General features: G+C 45.3%; 1 protein-coding gene across 2 annotated transcripts; it reads right to left on the reverse strand.

Moving 5' to 3' along the window:
* Positions 1 to 1078: 1078 nt before the first annotated feature.
* On the reverse strand, positions 1079 to 14816 carry RAB5C (RAB5C, member RAS oncogene family). Of its 2 annotated transcripts, none has more exons than XM_080979533.1 (6): positions 14712 to 14816; positions 9096 to 9331; positions 6582 to 6733; positions 5514 to 5636; positions 3398 to 3491; positions 1079 to 2521 (listed from the first exon to the last, which is right to left on the reverse strand). In XM_080979533.1, the coding sequence occupies exons 2-6, from the start codon at positions 9259 to 9261 to the stop codon at positions 2409 to 2411; spliced, it is 648 nt and encodes a 215-aa protein (XP_080835659.1). In that variant the 5' UTR covers positions 9262 to 9331; positions 14712 to 14816; the 3' UTR covers positions 1079 to 2408. The 2 variants fall into 2 exon arrangements, with proteins under 2 accessions (XP_080835659.1, XP_080835658.1); XM_080979532.1 differs by having other exon boundaries at positions 14642 to 14800.
* Positions 14817 to 15796: the final 980 nt, after the last annotated feature.

The raw sequence follows: 15796 nt of genomic DNA on the forward strand, positions 1-15796 counted from the left end.
ATAAGAGATCAATGCTGCTGAGCCTTCAGAGCATATGCTCTTTTACTGACCTCAATGGAGCATAAGATTTAATAGAGTGTGAACACCATCCCATGTTTTTGACCTATTACATATTGGAGGTAGGCATGCCTTCCCAATGCAAGGCCATATTAACCAACCTGGGTGTTTAGTTCTGGAAATAGTCTATACTGTACATCTATATTTGAATTCTGTTGTACCATCAAAAACTACCGTATTTTTCGCTCTATAAGACGCACCTAGTTTTTGGAGGAGGAAAACAAGGAAAAATATATTCTGAATCCCAGAAGCCAGAACAGCAAGAGGGCAGCGATCCCTCTTGCTGTCCTGGCTTCTGGGATAGCTGCACAACCTGCATTCGCTCCATAAGACGCACACACATTTCCCCTTACTTTTTAGGAGGGAAAAAGTGAGTCTTATAGAGCAAAAAATACGGTAGTTTTGGAGACCTGACTGATAAGTCGCAGATCTATTTTAATTTGTAAACAATATTTTTCTTTCTCTGAAACGCCCTCTCCCCCCGCAAACACTTGTTGCAACCAATTCCAAGGGGAGGAGGATTCCATTCCTAACATCAAAAACTTCACTCAGCATTATGTGAAGATTCTTTACCAGGCAAATGGACCTTTTACTTCCCTTACAGAAATGGCACTACTAATGTTTTCTTTACAGATGCTTTCTCCTGGACAATTTAGATGCTTACAAACATTCCATGATGTCACAGCAGCTCAGTCCACAACTCAAGGGCACCTGCAGGCAACAAGCCATGTTTCACCCACCCACACAGTAGTCCCTTGTTTCCTTTTCAAGATAGATTCATTCTTGGAAGAATATTTGTGATCCAAGGATAAAGAACTACAATACTTGAAAATCTAAGAATATTAGCAGTGTAAGCCCAACAATTGAGAGTGTAACGATGTGAATTCATCCAAGCAAATTGTAAAATGTCCTCCAAATTTCAGAGTAAAGAGTTATCTTACTCCCAGATAAGTTTAGTGGAGATGCCAGACATTAACATGGCTGATTTATACAAAGACAGAAGCTGCTTTTCTGGTCAGTATCTGATTTATAAAAAATTTATTTTTCAAATCATACACAACTGGAGCTTTGCATTGAAGAGACTGACAGACTCCTCCCCTTAAATACCAATATGAGTTAAGACAAAATTGCCTCAGGCACTAGATCAGAAACAAAATCTGTGGTCTCCCTTCTGCAGTTTTATTTAGTGGAATTACCAATATTTCATCTGCATGTGAATACATATTATTGCCCCCCTCCCCACATCACGTCCATCCTCCCCACCCCCCTGCATCTATACACCCACCAACATCATACTATAGGGTTATTAACAATGGCATCACATTGCTCAAAAGAAGTGATAATTTTAATACAATTTTTCTTCAACAGGCTGAATTAGTGCATTATATCCAAAATGTAAATAGGAAAAAAAAATGTTAATGCAGAGTTGGTATACCCAAAGCCCAATGCAAACTTAGGTGGGTGCAAGGCTAGTTGGTATATGTGATTAAAGAGATACTGATTGGTTATATGTTGAAAACAAGAATACAAAATACAGAAGAAAATCAGATCCCTGCCCCCCCCCCCGCAACCCCTGGCAATACTCATAATTGTGATTTGGTCAAAACAAGGCTTAAAGGCCAGAAGTTCTTCCTCAATCTAGCATTACTGCTACCGTTTCATTTAGTGGTTACCTGTGTGTTTCGTTACAGCACTTGCTTTTTATAAGAGCAAGTCTATACCATATCTAGACCAGGCTCCTGGCCAAGGAACCCTGGGAGTTGTCGTTCTGCCAGCATACAACTCTCAGTGCCTTCCCCGGCCTACGGCAACCACACTTTCTTTAGGGTTAAGCCCTACCGGTGGAAGTGGCTTAGAATCACCAAGCAGGTGTTCCAAAAGTCACTTCTGGTTGAAGTAAGGCAGGTCTTCCTTCCAAGCGGCTGCGAGCAAATACGAGGCTGTAAGAACCCTTCAGAAAAAGAAAAGGAAAAGGAAAAGGAAAGGCAGAGATAGGAGAGGCCAAAGCTCTGGAAATGCACATCACCTACCCATGAAGAGTGGTCGAAGAGGTGTGCTATAGTTCCTTTGTGTGTTTTTGCTCTTTTTTTTTAAAAAAAAAAGGTGACTAAGACTTTTTTAAAAAGATGAATTCATCATTTGTACAGAAGAGGGGGCAGGTGGTTCTTGCTCCCTCCATTCTGCAACCAGAGGGAAAGAGAGGGGAGGAGACACAGCAGCAAAAAAAAGGGGGGGGGGGATTGGGAAGAGGTGGGAAGAAGAGGGATCCTGGCAGCTGTTCTTCCGTAAGTGCGATTGGTTCAGGCGCATTCCAGTTGGGGCCGCCCAGAGGGGCAGGCAGTGTGGCCCCTTCAGTTGCAACAGGGCCCCTTGCTGGGTTGGCTACTCTCCTGGAGGTCGACACCTCGGTTCCTGCCTGCTGTTCCCGTTGGGCACTGCGGTTCGTTTTTGGGGAGCTTCTTGGCTGAGGGGGGGGGGAAAGGAAGAGGCACATCCAAGTGAACTGGTTTGTAAGATTCACCCTGTGGCAGGGGATTAAGATCATGTCCATCCCAGCTCCTGGAAGCTAGCAACCTCTCAATTTCCTGCTGCTTTCAAAGGGGTAACTGGCACCGCAATATTCAGCTGGTCAGTCAAGATGGATATATTCAACTTCTCTGTCTCTAGACTCCCGTGCCTTTCTACTCCACACACCCCTTGCCCCCAGCTGCCTTGCTTAACCACTGCCTCCTGCTCACCCCTCTGGCCTTTCTACCCTACTTCTTTCTCACGTCTCCCCCCCCCCATTTCTCAGCACACTACCCACTCTGTAGGCCCTTATTTCAGCTCCCCTCTCTTGGGACCTCATTCCACCCGATTTTCCAGAGCCTGTATTCCTCCTACCCAGCACTTTTGGCAACAGAGAGTCAACAGAGAGTGCCAGACTAGGACCTGAGAGGCCAAATACCACCTTGGACATAAAGCTCACTGGGTGACCTTGGGCCAGTCACTGCCTCTCAGCCTAACCTACCTCACAGGCTTGTTGTGAGGATGAAATGACCGGGGGTGGGGGAAGAATCATGCACACCACCTTGAACTCCTTGGAAAAAAAGGTGGGATAGAAACCGAATGAATGAATGAATCCCCACACGGCCTTTCCTGGACCTAGGCCTGCAAGTTTCCTCAAGTCTGAACTGGCCTATTCTGCAGCGAACTGCACCCCAAGCTGTTCAGGAACCCAAGATTGTGATGTGTGTGTGTTTGTGTCTGTTTATTTATTTATTTAACATCACTTTGTTCCCAATATATGGCAGTGTGGAGGGTGACTCGCCACCCTGCATCTCCCCACCACTTTACTAACCTATCGCCATGAAGGTCTCATTCACATTCATTGCCGTCTTTGCGGATGTCTCCATAAACAGCAAGCTGTTGTCATCTGCATAGGACTGGGCTTCCTGCAAGGGAATGTGTCGAGCCAAATCAGAATCTGTGCAGAGACATGTACTCAGACAACCTTTTGGCAACCTGATCTGGTGCTTCCTAGAACCACAACTCAGTAACAGAAAGGAAGGGACATGTCAGAAGTGCTACCCTTTATAACCAGTATAAACACTGCCTTCAACCTCTGTTCACCAAACGCCTATAAACAGAGAGATGGTAAAGAGAAGACAGCTAAACTCATCGGTGAATGGGTAGCCATCACAGCTGCATAGCAGTCTCCAGGTTTTCCAGTTCAGTTCAATACTGCTGTCAGCGCCTTGAACCCTCACTTAGTTCTGGCCACCACATGGCGTTTTGCTCCCAGGATGGGAAAGATGACGTGGATTCCAAACTAGTGCAGACAAGAGGCTCGTGGAAGACTGCTAAGTGTGAGAAAAGAGCTATGATTGGAGCGGGTCTGGCAAGGTGTTCGTTGGGTGTCCCAGCTGTGCTTGAAAAACAGAATTCGCTAATGGAGGAATGATGACAGCCTTGGCCACTGCCAGCATTATCCCGGGGGGGTGGCACAGTGGAGACACTCCAGTCTCCCAGGACGGCATGACTCAATGGTAACTGAACCTGGCATGACAGCTGTGGGGCAGCCACTGATGCCTCCAAGAAGCGAGTGCCTCCCCACCGCCACACACACACACTTAAGATCTACTCATGAGGACCTTTCTCCAGAACTCCATAATACAGTGGTACCTCGGGTTAAGAACTTAATTGGTTCTGGAGGTCCGTTCTTAACCTGAAACTGTTCTTAACCTGAAGCACCACTTTAGCTAATGGAGCCTCCCGCTGCCACTGTGGTGCGATTTCTGTTCTCATCCTGAAGCAAAGTTCTTAACCCAAGGTACTATTTCTGGGTTAGTGGAGTCTGTAACCTGAAGCGTCTGTAATGTGAAGCATCTGTAACCCGAGGTACCACTGTATTGGAGAACTATTACTCTCTACCAGGATCTTTTCTGTCGGCGCCCCAATACTTCTGGATTCCCCTTCCAAAGGAGATTATAACAGCCCCCTCTCTGCTTTAGGCAGTCAAGTAAAACCTGGCTGTTTCAGTTGGTCTTTGAGAATTAACTACTACTCTGCCCTGTTTTATACTGATGATAGCACTGTCTTCAGTTCACATTGTGGTTTTTCCAATTGTTGCCTCTACTGTAATACACTATGGAACTCGACTGAATGACTGTCTAATATGATACCATCTGCTCTGTGGGAAGAACATATGATGCTGGTTCTTGTTTGAGTAGGGCTGGTTGTTTTGGGGGGTATCTGTTGTGTTTTACAAGCGTCATTAGCCACTTTAGCGAAAAAACAGGATGTTAACCTACTAAATAAACAAGTATTTTTAAAAAATAATAATACATAGTAGCATGTTACCATACAAGATATTTGACAATTCCCAGAATTTTGCTCACACTGTCATGATCACTTAGCATTTATAGCACATTCCTAAGACTTTCAAAGCTATGCAGAGTAGTTGTACAGATTACCAAGCAACTGTAAGATACGGTAGTTCAGCATCTGCTATATATATTGTAAAGTTGTATGCCTGCCTATCTGTCTGTTCTCTATAGGTTTTGGCCACCTCTCAAGGTATCAGAACGGGGGTTCATGAGGTGTGAGCTCCGCCATTTTGAATCAAGACGGTGGACAGAAACATGACTTTGGCATGACTTCGCCCCCCTCAAGTTGATTCAGGGCAAGGTCACGTCGAATCCCTGGGTTGGTGTGTGTGTGTGTGTGTGTGTGTGTGTATATGTGCAGCCCTGAAATTCACTAATTAAACTATCAATTTAAAAATCACAATATTTATTAGTTTCTTTAAATTCCCATGCCCTGCCAAGCACTTCCCACTAGTTACATATAGATTGGATGAGCAGGAGAGGAAAGCTGTTTGCCTAGCCATGTTAGCTAGTTCATGACAGCAGCTTCCTGCAGTCACAGGACGACTACAAGGAGGTTTACTTCCCAAGGCAATGAATGCCACTCACCTGGAAGTCAACAGCTCGCTTGCTGGCCAAGTCAGCCTTGTTTCCTGCTAGGGCAATGACTATGTTAGAGCTGGCTTGCCGCTGCAGTTCCTTCACCCAGTTCTTGGCTCGTACAAAGGTGTCCTACAAGAAGGAAACAGGCAAGGAAAGAGGGAAGTCAGCTCAGCAGTCAGTTCAGTGCAAGAAGAATACCAGTTCTTTCTAACTGGAATGCCAACACACTCTTCCTAACAAGCAGAACAACATGTTCACTGGCCTGTCACTTCCATCTTAGTTTTGCATATCCAAGGCTGGGCAAAGATTGACAGCGACGGAGGAAAAATTGCTAGCAAAAATGACATTTTTATAACATTCAGTTATGGGTGCTGCTGGATTTTACATGTAAATGAGTGCGTTGGACAGGTTTATGCTTAACAAACATTGCATGGAGACCTTAAACTGCTGTATTCAGACTTCAAAATTCTTCAACGTCCAATTTAAATACCAAGATTTTAAAATGTTAGGATTTGGCTAAGGTTCAGAAGCTCACAGAATTGTGTATTTTGGGGCTATCGTCACACGCCTTAGTATATGGAAATGAAATGAAATTGACACAAGAACAGTAAGCACGGAAGTGTTCCAAGAGAAGGCAGTACTTGAGTCTGCTGCACTGCTACAGGCTGCAGGCGAGCACTTCTAGCTTCCCCCTTTCCCCAACATGCTACTTTTCCAGATGCAGAGATTATTATTTTTTATGGAAGAATGTTGCATCATGGAGACGATGCCATCCAAAGTGGTGAAGCCCAGACAACAGATTTACAACCTCACTTACTAGACCCAACAGTAAATTCCAATTGCAACTAAGGTCTAAGGAGCCCAACCTGTTTTCATACCACCAAGGAAAACCAAGCATTTTTAATCTTAAAGCAAGCCCAAGGGGCTTGGCTTTCCTTGAAAGTTTTACCCTGGGCCATAAAGCATTTGTCAGATGGATTCATACACGTCCAGGACTTCAGGCATTCAAGATTACTGGAACAAGAGAAGACCCTCTTGGGTCTAAGCTGACAAGACAGAGTCAAAAATCCTCACCATGTTGGTGATGTCATAGACAACAATGGCCGCTTGGGCACCCCGGTAATACATGGGTGCCAGACTGTGGTAGCGCTCCTGCCCAGCTGTATCCCAAATCTCAAACTTGACCGTTGTGTCATCTAGGCAAATGGTCTGTGTGAGGAAAGCCGCTGGAAAAGAAACATTAGCTCAGAGTTACAGGAAGGTGCAACAAAATCTTGGATTGAACTCTGCACATGTTCCAATACATTTCCTAGATACCGTTGTTTTACTTGCACATTCAAGTACAAGTTTTACTTGTAATTTTGGAGATGATTAATTTTTGCTATTATTGGTATTTTGTCTCTTTATTGTTAAACATCACTATCAATTATCAGTGAATTGTTTAACTTTATTGTATATTTTGAGACTGTGGTTTATGGCTATTTAATTTAAATTCTGTTGTATTTTTTGTAATTATATAAAACTTTCATTACCCCAACTTTCACCCAAAGAGCTCAAAATAGTGTAAATAGTCCCCACCCCATTTTATCATTGTGATAACCCCGTGAGATGGGTTAGGCTTAAGAGTGAGCGACTAGCCAAAGGCCACTCGGTGGGCATCATGGTTGAGTGGAGATTTGAACTCAGGTCCTAGTCTGACATGCTAATCCATGGGTAGGCAAACGAAGGCCCAGGGGCTGGATCCGACCCAATCGCCTTCTAAATCCGGCCCACGGACAGTCCGGGAATCAGCGTGTTTTTACATGAGTAGAATGTTTCCTCTTATTTAAAATGCATCTCTGGGTTATTTGTGGGGCATTGCTGTAGTCCAAACCAACCATCTGAAGGGTCACAGATTAGCCCTGCTGCAGTGTTAAGATACTATGGGACTTGGCTGAAAATAGAGCAATGTTAGCCATTTGAGGGCGGGGGGATTTGTTAAGTAGAAGCCCTCCTTTTGTGCAGAGCTTGGACAGAAGATCAGTTCACACATCCCTTTGGCTTGTGTGCAGCTTTGGGCTGATATGATCTGCACCAAGGGATGCATGCCAAGATCAAACAGGAAGGGCACAGGACAACTGCCCTCACATTTGTGCAACTGCCCTCTTCTTCTAGATGCCAGGTTCAGAACCCAAAATGCTTTCTGGAAGAACTGCAAAGCTTTCTGTTTCTGGACTGGCATTTGACAGGTGGGGTAAAGCCAAGTGTGGGTTACCTAGCAGAGAATTTTGTTGTGGCACCTGCATACTCCCGTTTGCTCTTACCCATCCCAAGCCTGCAAAACAGGCAAAACAGAATATGAACTAAAGAACGTTAAGGTGAACCAGGCCTTCTGTCTGTATGCAAGTAGGCTCCACCTGTCCATACCTTTTGCAGAATGAAGTGGAGCGGGTCTACAAAGAACCGCCCCCCCCCCACAAGGCAGAGGTCAGGTCAGTCCACACTGAGTCCTATGCCCCACAGCGCGTATACAACATGTACCTGGCAGGCTGTGGGCAAACCAGCTCCTAAGCAGCCACTGCTCTATTCAGATGAAACCAAATAGGACTTGACATCACTGACTCCAACCAAGCCAGAAGTCCCCACTTTGCAAAAATTGCGCCAGAACTGCCAAGGTTGATCTTGACAGAGGGGCATTGTAAGAGGTAAAGCAAGAACTTCAGGTGTCAGGCTGGCTAATCTGCTCAGGGCAGAGAAGACGCTTCTTCCAAACTGACATTTTTGCAAGGATAGACAAATGCGCAGCCTTCTCTTCCTTTTGCCGTTTCGTCTGCAAGTTTCAGCCAGAAGTGGCATCGTGGCTCTAAAAAAAAGTCTAGAAGGAACTGTTGAAACAGATTAACCCCCGTTGCCCCCTACAGACAACTACATCCTTCTGCCAAGTTGCCTCTGTTTGAAAATATTGCTGGGTAGGAGAACACTGTCAGAAGAGCAGTGAGAATTAGCAATGGCAGACGAGCTTCTTTAGTGACAGCTTGCTCTCTGCTGCCAACTTCCCCCGGTAGTTTAAACCAGGCTTTTAGTGTTGCAGCCCCAGCTCTCTGGAACAAATTACCAGCTGAAACCAGACAAGCAGCTAATGAAAACATTTTTGTTTAGGAAAGCTTTCCCTGTCATTTAAGGAAGATTAATTATACATCTGATTAAATCGTATTGTTGTTTCAAAGTATAAATGGTTTTATTGTTTTAGAGCTCGCCGAAGTGATTTTATTAGTCTTGGAGCTTGTGCTTTATTCCGTTTTGTACAATGTAGGTCTAGAAATCTGTTTAGTCATTATAATAGTTTACAGCTGTAAGTGACTGTTGAGATATGTAGGGAATACATAATGTCCTAGGTGGGAAAAACAGGGCCGACAAACAGGCCTGGCTAGTGCTTCACTTTGAAATGGAATGGGCGACTTGTTCGGCTCACTGAGAATTCTTTGCACCATATCAGTGTGGAAAGAGCTCCCTAATCACAAAAAGTTTGCAAGCTGGGGGAGGGGGGTCCTGCAAAGGCCCAAGAGTCTTCTGTAACTTAACCCACAGCTGGAGTCCACCAATACTCACCTCCAATTGTGCTCTCCTGGTACTCATGGAACTGTCCTTTCACAAAGCGCAAGACCAGGCTGGACTTCCCAACAGCTGACTCGCCCAAAAGAACCAATTTGAACTGACAGATCTTGTTCCCGGCAGCTGGCCCGTTTGGCCGTGCAGCTCCACCGCGGCCTGCCATGGCCTGTTCCAAGGGCACAGGCTCTGATGAGAAGGAGATGGGACTGTTGGCGAGGAACACAAATCTCCAACTGAAAGAAAGAGACATTTCAGTGGTGTGAAACCGGCTTTTGAGCTAGCACAGAGGTGGGGAAACCCGTGGCCCTCCGGGTATTCTTGAACTCCACATCCTGTCAGTCCCAGCTGGCACAGGTGTTCTGCCCCTGATCCAGCAGCTCAAATGTGGAACTGGAAGCTTCATTCTTGCCACAAGCTCTCCTGGGTGGTTTCAGGTGAACTGCTCCTCTGCCGTTCCAATGTACAGAGCATCTTACCTGAAGTGGCTTCTTAGTCCTTCTAATAAGCGCATGCACTGTATTGTTCGCCACTGTTTTGCCATTACAACAGCATTAGTCTGCAGCATTAAAACTTCTAACGTGATTGGCTGGGTTGAGGGATGTTCCAGCCCAGTGGATAAAATATCAAGCTATAAATTAGGACGTCTCAATCTCACATCTAAGGAAGCCAGGCTATCTTCCACCAGAGCCAGGGCTTTTTCAGTGATGGCTCTGACCTGGTGGAATGCTCTGCCCCACGAGGCTAGGGCCCTGCAGGACTTGATCTCCTTCCACAGGGCCTGTAAGACAGAGCTATTCTGCCTGGCCTTCAATTTGAATTAGCCTGATCCCCTATTTCCTTTTCTCCTTTCCTCTTCCGTGAAGAAACCCTTTCTGGGACCCCACATTTAAATTCTTCCCTGGTCTCCTTGCTGGCCCTAGTAGGACCAACTTGGCCAGTTAGCCCTGGTGATCATTTGATGTCTACTGACTGGGGTCCCCCCCCCCAATAACCCCTGAATTTTAGAATTCTATTGATATTGATGCTGCATTTTATGTTGTATTTTATGCTGTTTTTAAGTTGCATTTTAATCAATGTTTTATATTTGCTGTTAGCCACCCTGAGCCCGATTTTTAAACCAGGACATGTGGGATATAAAGAAAATTATTATTAATTATTATTATTATTATTACTACTACTACTACTATTATTATCTTCCATAACTCACTGGGTGGCCTTAGGAAAAGTTTCTTCTTCATGTCCACCGACAGGGGACGATACTGATCCAATTTGCGGGGCTGTAGTAAGGATTATAAGAAGATAGCTCTATGTTGAATAGATGTGTAATATGTATGTGACTAACTGTATGAGCATATAGCTCAGCTATTTGTGTACCCATATACAGTGGTACCTTGCGTTAAAAACTTAATTCGTTCTGGAGGTCCGTTCTTAACCTGAAGCACCACTTTAGCTAATGGGGCCTCCCGCTGCCACCACCACGCCACCACCGCCGCGCAATTTCTGTTCTCATCCTGAAGCTAAGTTCTTAACCCGAAGTACTATTTCTGGGTTAGCAGAGTCTGTAACCTGAAGCTTCTGTAACCCAAGGTACCACTGTACTACATTTAGGCATCAAGGCTCAGTATGCCCAGAGCAAAAGAGACTGTGGACCTCATCTTTCTTTTTTTACATAGGTAAAAAGTTACATTAGCTTTCCACACTACACTTCTCTGTGCCTCAAACTTTCTTTCTTTTTCAATATAATTTTTATTAAGCACTTTCTTTGGTTACAAAAGTAGGTGTGCTATCTCTTTTTTCAGGTCATAGTGTCTTTTTTACAGAGCAGTGACACTGGATGTGAGACATTAAGTATTGAATGCAGTATAAGGTTGTTGGAGGAGAAAGTGGGAGAGGAGGTGAGGTGGTTAAACTTATATTCTTTTCGTTAGTGTATGCGTGGAGCTTTTGTGTCAGCGTCACTTGGGTATGTTCTTTTTCTATTCATTTTTTGTTTTTCTTAGGCAGTGAGAGAGGTTTGGGTGGGGGGTGCAGGGCATGGTTGGTTGTCTTTAGCTGACCGCAGTGAGAATTCTTTGCTTGGATTGTGGGGGGCAGGGATTGGTGACACCTCAAACTTTCTCTGCCTAAGGATGCTAAATATTCAAACCAGCTGACCTTTAGACAAGGCACTCAGCATTTTACAATTTACAGTGGTGCCCCGCAAGACGAATGCCTCACAAGATGAAAAACTCGCTAGACGAAAGAGTTTTCCGTTTTTTGAGTCGTTCCGCAAGACGAATTTCCCTATGGGCTTGCTTCGCAAGACGAAACGTCTTGCGAGTTCTTGCGAGTTTGTTTCCTTTTTCTTAAAGCCGCTAAGCCGTTAATAGCCGCTAAGCCATTAATAGCCGCTAAGCCGCTAATAGCCGTGCTTCGCAAGACGAAAAAACCGCAAGACGAAGAGACTCGCGGAACGGATTAATTTCGTCTTGCGAGGCACCACTGTATACTGAGTATACTGAGAAGTAACTCAAAAGTGAAAGAAATGAGTTACTGTTAATCAGTAGTCCCTGATATATCTGGGAACAACCAACCTGACATTTATCGAGTTAAGCTATTGAAGCTAAATACTTCTTTTAGCTGCTACATGTTTAAAGCAATAAGATGGGTCTGTCAGGTTACTTCATGTACTGACTGCACACACTCTTATTTAGTGTTTGACTGTGGCGTGTGTGTGTTTTTACTAAATACTGTGCAGGCTAACCCTGAATAAATATAAACAGAAATTGTTATTGGCAACTTCTCAGGTCACAACCAACAGCACAACAACCAGACCAGACCTTCCTCAGCGTGGATATGGATTGTGAGAAACCATGTAGCATTTTACAGACATGCAAGAGTCTTCTTAAGGCACTGAGGTCTCTGGTGGATATGATCTAACTTCAATATGAATCACATATGTACTCCACTTCATTTTGCCCTAAACCTTTGCCAGAGAAAAGCCTCTGGTGCCTTGCTATAATACTAGCACAGGGCCCACCAATATGATGTTCATGGAAGGAGGGCTTGTGAATTAAAAGAATCTCATGGGGATGCATGACCCCAATGTTGCATCCGAAATAGGAAACATCTGTGATCCTTGACCATCAACCATGCTAGCTGGGGCTGATGGGAATTGGAGTCCAATGGTTTCCCCATCCCTCCCCTACAAAATCCCTATCGGTGACGGACTGGCAACCTGCAACAGGGGTGGAGCACAGGTTTTACTTTGAGAAAGCCAAATGTAGCATCTGCTCTGCATTCAGAAGGCCGCAGATTCAATCCCTGGCATCTCCAGCTAGGGCTGGGAAGGCTTCCCTATTGAAACCCCAGAGACCTACTACCAGTTAGCATAGACAATACTGACCAAAGATATAAAGCAGTTTTCTGTGTTTCATCGCTATGTCAGTGTCCCTAAACACAGCACTTTATTTCCATGAAAGTGAATGCCCACCATTCACTTACACGAGAGAAGAATTGCACTCACGCTCCAGTATTAAGAATTAAGCATGCTCCCATCTGCATAGTTTGCTTCTTGGCATGCTGGAGTGTAACAGAATGCTGGGAGCTAGCTACCCCACCCATCTGGCCATGAAGAAGGATAGACCTTTAAAGAGACATATCCATATATTCAGGAAAATGGTCAAAGCAATTACACTATACATCACCTTCCTGAACTGTGGCACAACTAAAATTTAACAAGGATTTAGAGCATGGGCGAGAAAGATATTGCTGAACTACACTTCCATCCTCTGGCCATACTTGCTGGGGTGATGGGAGTTGTAGTTCTGTAACACCTGGAGGGCCAAATGTTCTCAACGCCCAATAAAGAAGGCCAGGCACAGGAAAGAGGAAGGGTGCCTTAAGTTTGGGGACAGCAAACATAACTTTTACAAGTACAGTGGTACCTCGGGTTACATAGGCTTCAGGTTACATACGCTTCAGGTTACAGACTCCGTTAACCCAGAAATATTGCTTCAGGTTAAGAACTTTGCTTCAGGATGAGAACAGAAATTGTGCTCCAGCGGCGCGGCAGCAGCAGGAGGCCCCATTAGCTAAAGTGGTGCTTCAGGTTAAGAACAGTTTCAGGTTAACTACGGACCTCCCGAACGAATTAAGTACTTAACCCGAGGTACCACTGTAAGTCTTTTTACATTCAAGCAATGCAGAATGTACAGGCAACATTGTTCCTGCATACAGGCTTAAGAAAATCTGCAAAAGAGAGGCAAGGGGTGGGGGTGGGGCAGGGTTGCAGTGATGACCAGGGATTGAGATAAAATGGTGGGAGTGGGGAGAAGCCAAATGGTAAAAGGTGGCGCAAAAAGATAATAGGGAAATTGTTACACAAAGGAGGGGCCTGTCCCCTTTAATAACAATAATACGAACTTTCATTCACATATAATGCTCCAGCATTTTTACAGGCTTCAAGAGGCAGACCAGTGTTATGATCCTTATATGTATTGCCAAACACCAAAGGGACTCATCTAAGAGTCAAAATTTGAGTCACAGTCCACTTTCTTAATCACTACACAAACTTTGGAGAAGTCTTTCAAAGAATGTCAATCCATGCAATATAAAGGTAGTAAGAAAAGGGATTTGCTGTAATAAAACTGTTGGCTATTATCATGTTGGTTTTGTCTGATGAGCAAAGTATTGTATCCGTTAAGTTCATAGGACATACAAAGTTCACAAATTATTGACTCCCAAGATGGCTCCCTGAAAAAAGGCCCATAACCAATTCATTTTTATTACAATCCTTCAGGCTGATTGTTTTAAATGCAGCAACTATGATCACAGATAGAATATGTAAACTCATAGTCCAAAGCATATCCGGATACAGTAGAACAGAAAGGGTCTGAGAACCCCCTCTGCTAGAATCCACACCCTAGGTTAGAATATCATAGCCTTAGGGATAGGATATCTTATACAGGAAATGTCACACCTGTTGAACTTCTGCCCGACAAAGCTGATAAACGTGCACTCATCCCCTTAAGAGGAAATTAACTGGCATCTCCAGTTAGCAGCGCACCAGTAAAGAGCTCTTCTGTCCAAACGCACAAATTCAGTGTTTTTCGTGAACACCCAATCCTCTGGGAGCCTTGCATACGAATTGTGACTACTCCCGCTCTTAGACTGCAAGCCTCACAGGCTCACAAGGAGAACTGTTTCTGCTTATGGCGTTTCTACAAAGCGCCGTGCAGGGCGGAGCGAACAACAACCCTGCTGGGTCGGCCAGAGCGGTCCTCCTAGTCCAGCATCCTGTTTCCAAGAGCGGCGCACGGCATGCCTCCAGGAAGCCCGCAGGCGGGGCTCGAAGACAACAGGTGCTCGAGAGAGGTGCACTGCCCCTGGCCATGGAGGCTCCATCCTTGCTCGCCACGGCCGAGGCAGCCCCGCTATGGCCAGCAACGCCCATCTGCGAGGGAGGCGAAGCCGCGGGGCTCCTTCTCCGCAGGCAGGACAGCTTGCGCTCCCCCAAGCCCAGCCCAGGCCGGCCTCCTCCGGACCCGACCCCCATCACTCACCCGCTCCCGCCTGCGGGACCGCCGCCGCCGCCACCAGTCCTCCCGCTGCTCGGTATCCCCCTTTACCCACCACTCCAAAAATCTCAAACGGCGCCACTTCCGCCCTCGGCTCCTTTCCAGCTTCTTCCGCTTCCGCTAAAGGCTCCTCCTGACAGCGGGGGTGGTTTTTTTTTTCTTTCTACTTCCGCTCTCCTTGTGACAGGCTGCTCCTTCCACCAATCGAGAGGGAAAAGAACCAAAAAAACAGTAGCGGCAGCAGCAGCCCCGCCTTCTATCCCGCCGTAACTGCGTTTCAGGGCACAGGGAGGGAGGATAAACGGGTGGGGTGATATCTTCCAAAGGGGCTTTTCTCTTTCCGTGTTTCTCTCCGTTAGTTACCTCGGGGTTTATTTGTTGCTTTATATATGTATTTTATAACATTTATACGCCGCTCGATAAAGAACAAGAAAAAAAGCTACGTCAAAGCGGTTTGCGAAAGATGAAAACAGTAAAGTCCATTTAAAAACACAAGCCTATTTTTAAACATACAAAAGTTAACAGGCTGAAACGAATTTTTAAAAATCACCTCGACTTCCCAAGGGGTTAGTGATAGAGCCAGAAATTCAGCAGTAGTAACAATAGCTAAAGTCTCTGAGGGTCATGCATTGAAGGAGTAAACTTGCACAGGAGCGGGCTGCAAACGCCATTCTTAAGACATTCTCACACGTTTTCAGATTCTTTGAAGACGTCACTTTTAATTTCACGCAAACATACCCTGGTGTTGGTTTTTGTTATTTTACTTGGGTAAATTGTTTCTATCATTAATCAAAATGTTATTTTCTTTAAAAATTCCGTCTCCCTTAGTGCAAACTTGCTCCCCTAGGAGGCAGTGATGGATGCCTATTCGGGTGGCTTTTAAAAAAGGATTGGACAAATTCGTGGAGGAGAGGGCTATTGGTGGCTTTCTAGCCATGATGGCTATGCTTCTGCCCTCCGCAGCGGAAGACAGGGATGCTTCTGAATACCAGTTGCTGGAAACAATGGGAGAGGAGAGGGCTCTTGAGAAGTTCTGTTTCCTGGTTTCCCACAGGCATCTGGTTGACCACTGTGAGAACAGGATGCTGGACTAGATGGGCCATGGGCCTCATCCAGCTGGGATACTCTTTTGTTCTTATC

The sequence above is a fragment of the Podarcis pityusensis genome, assembly GCF_964106645.2.
Source record: "Podarcis pityusensis genome assembly, chromosome: 13".
Taxonomy (NCBI): domain Eukaryota; kingdom Metazoa; phylum Chordata; class Lepidosauria; order Squamata; family Lacertidae; genus Podarcis; species Podarcis pityusensis.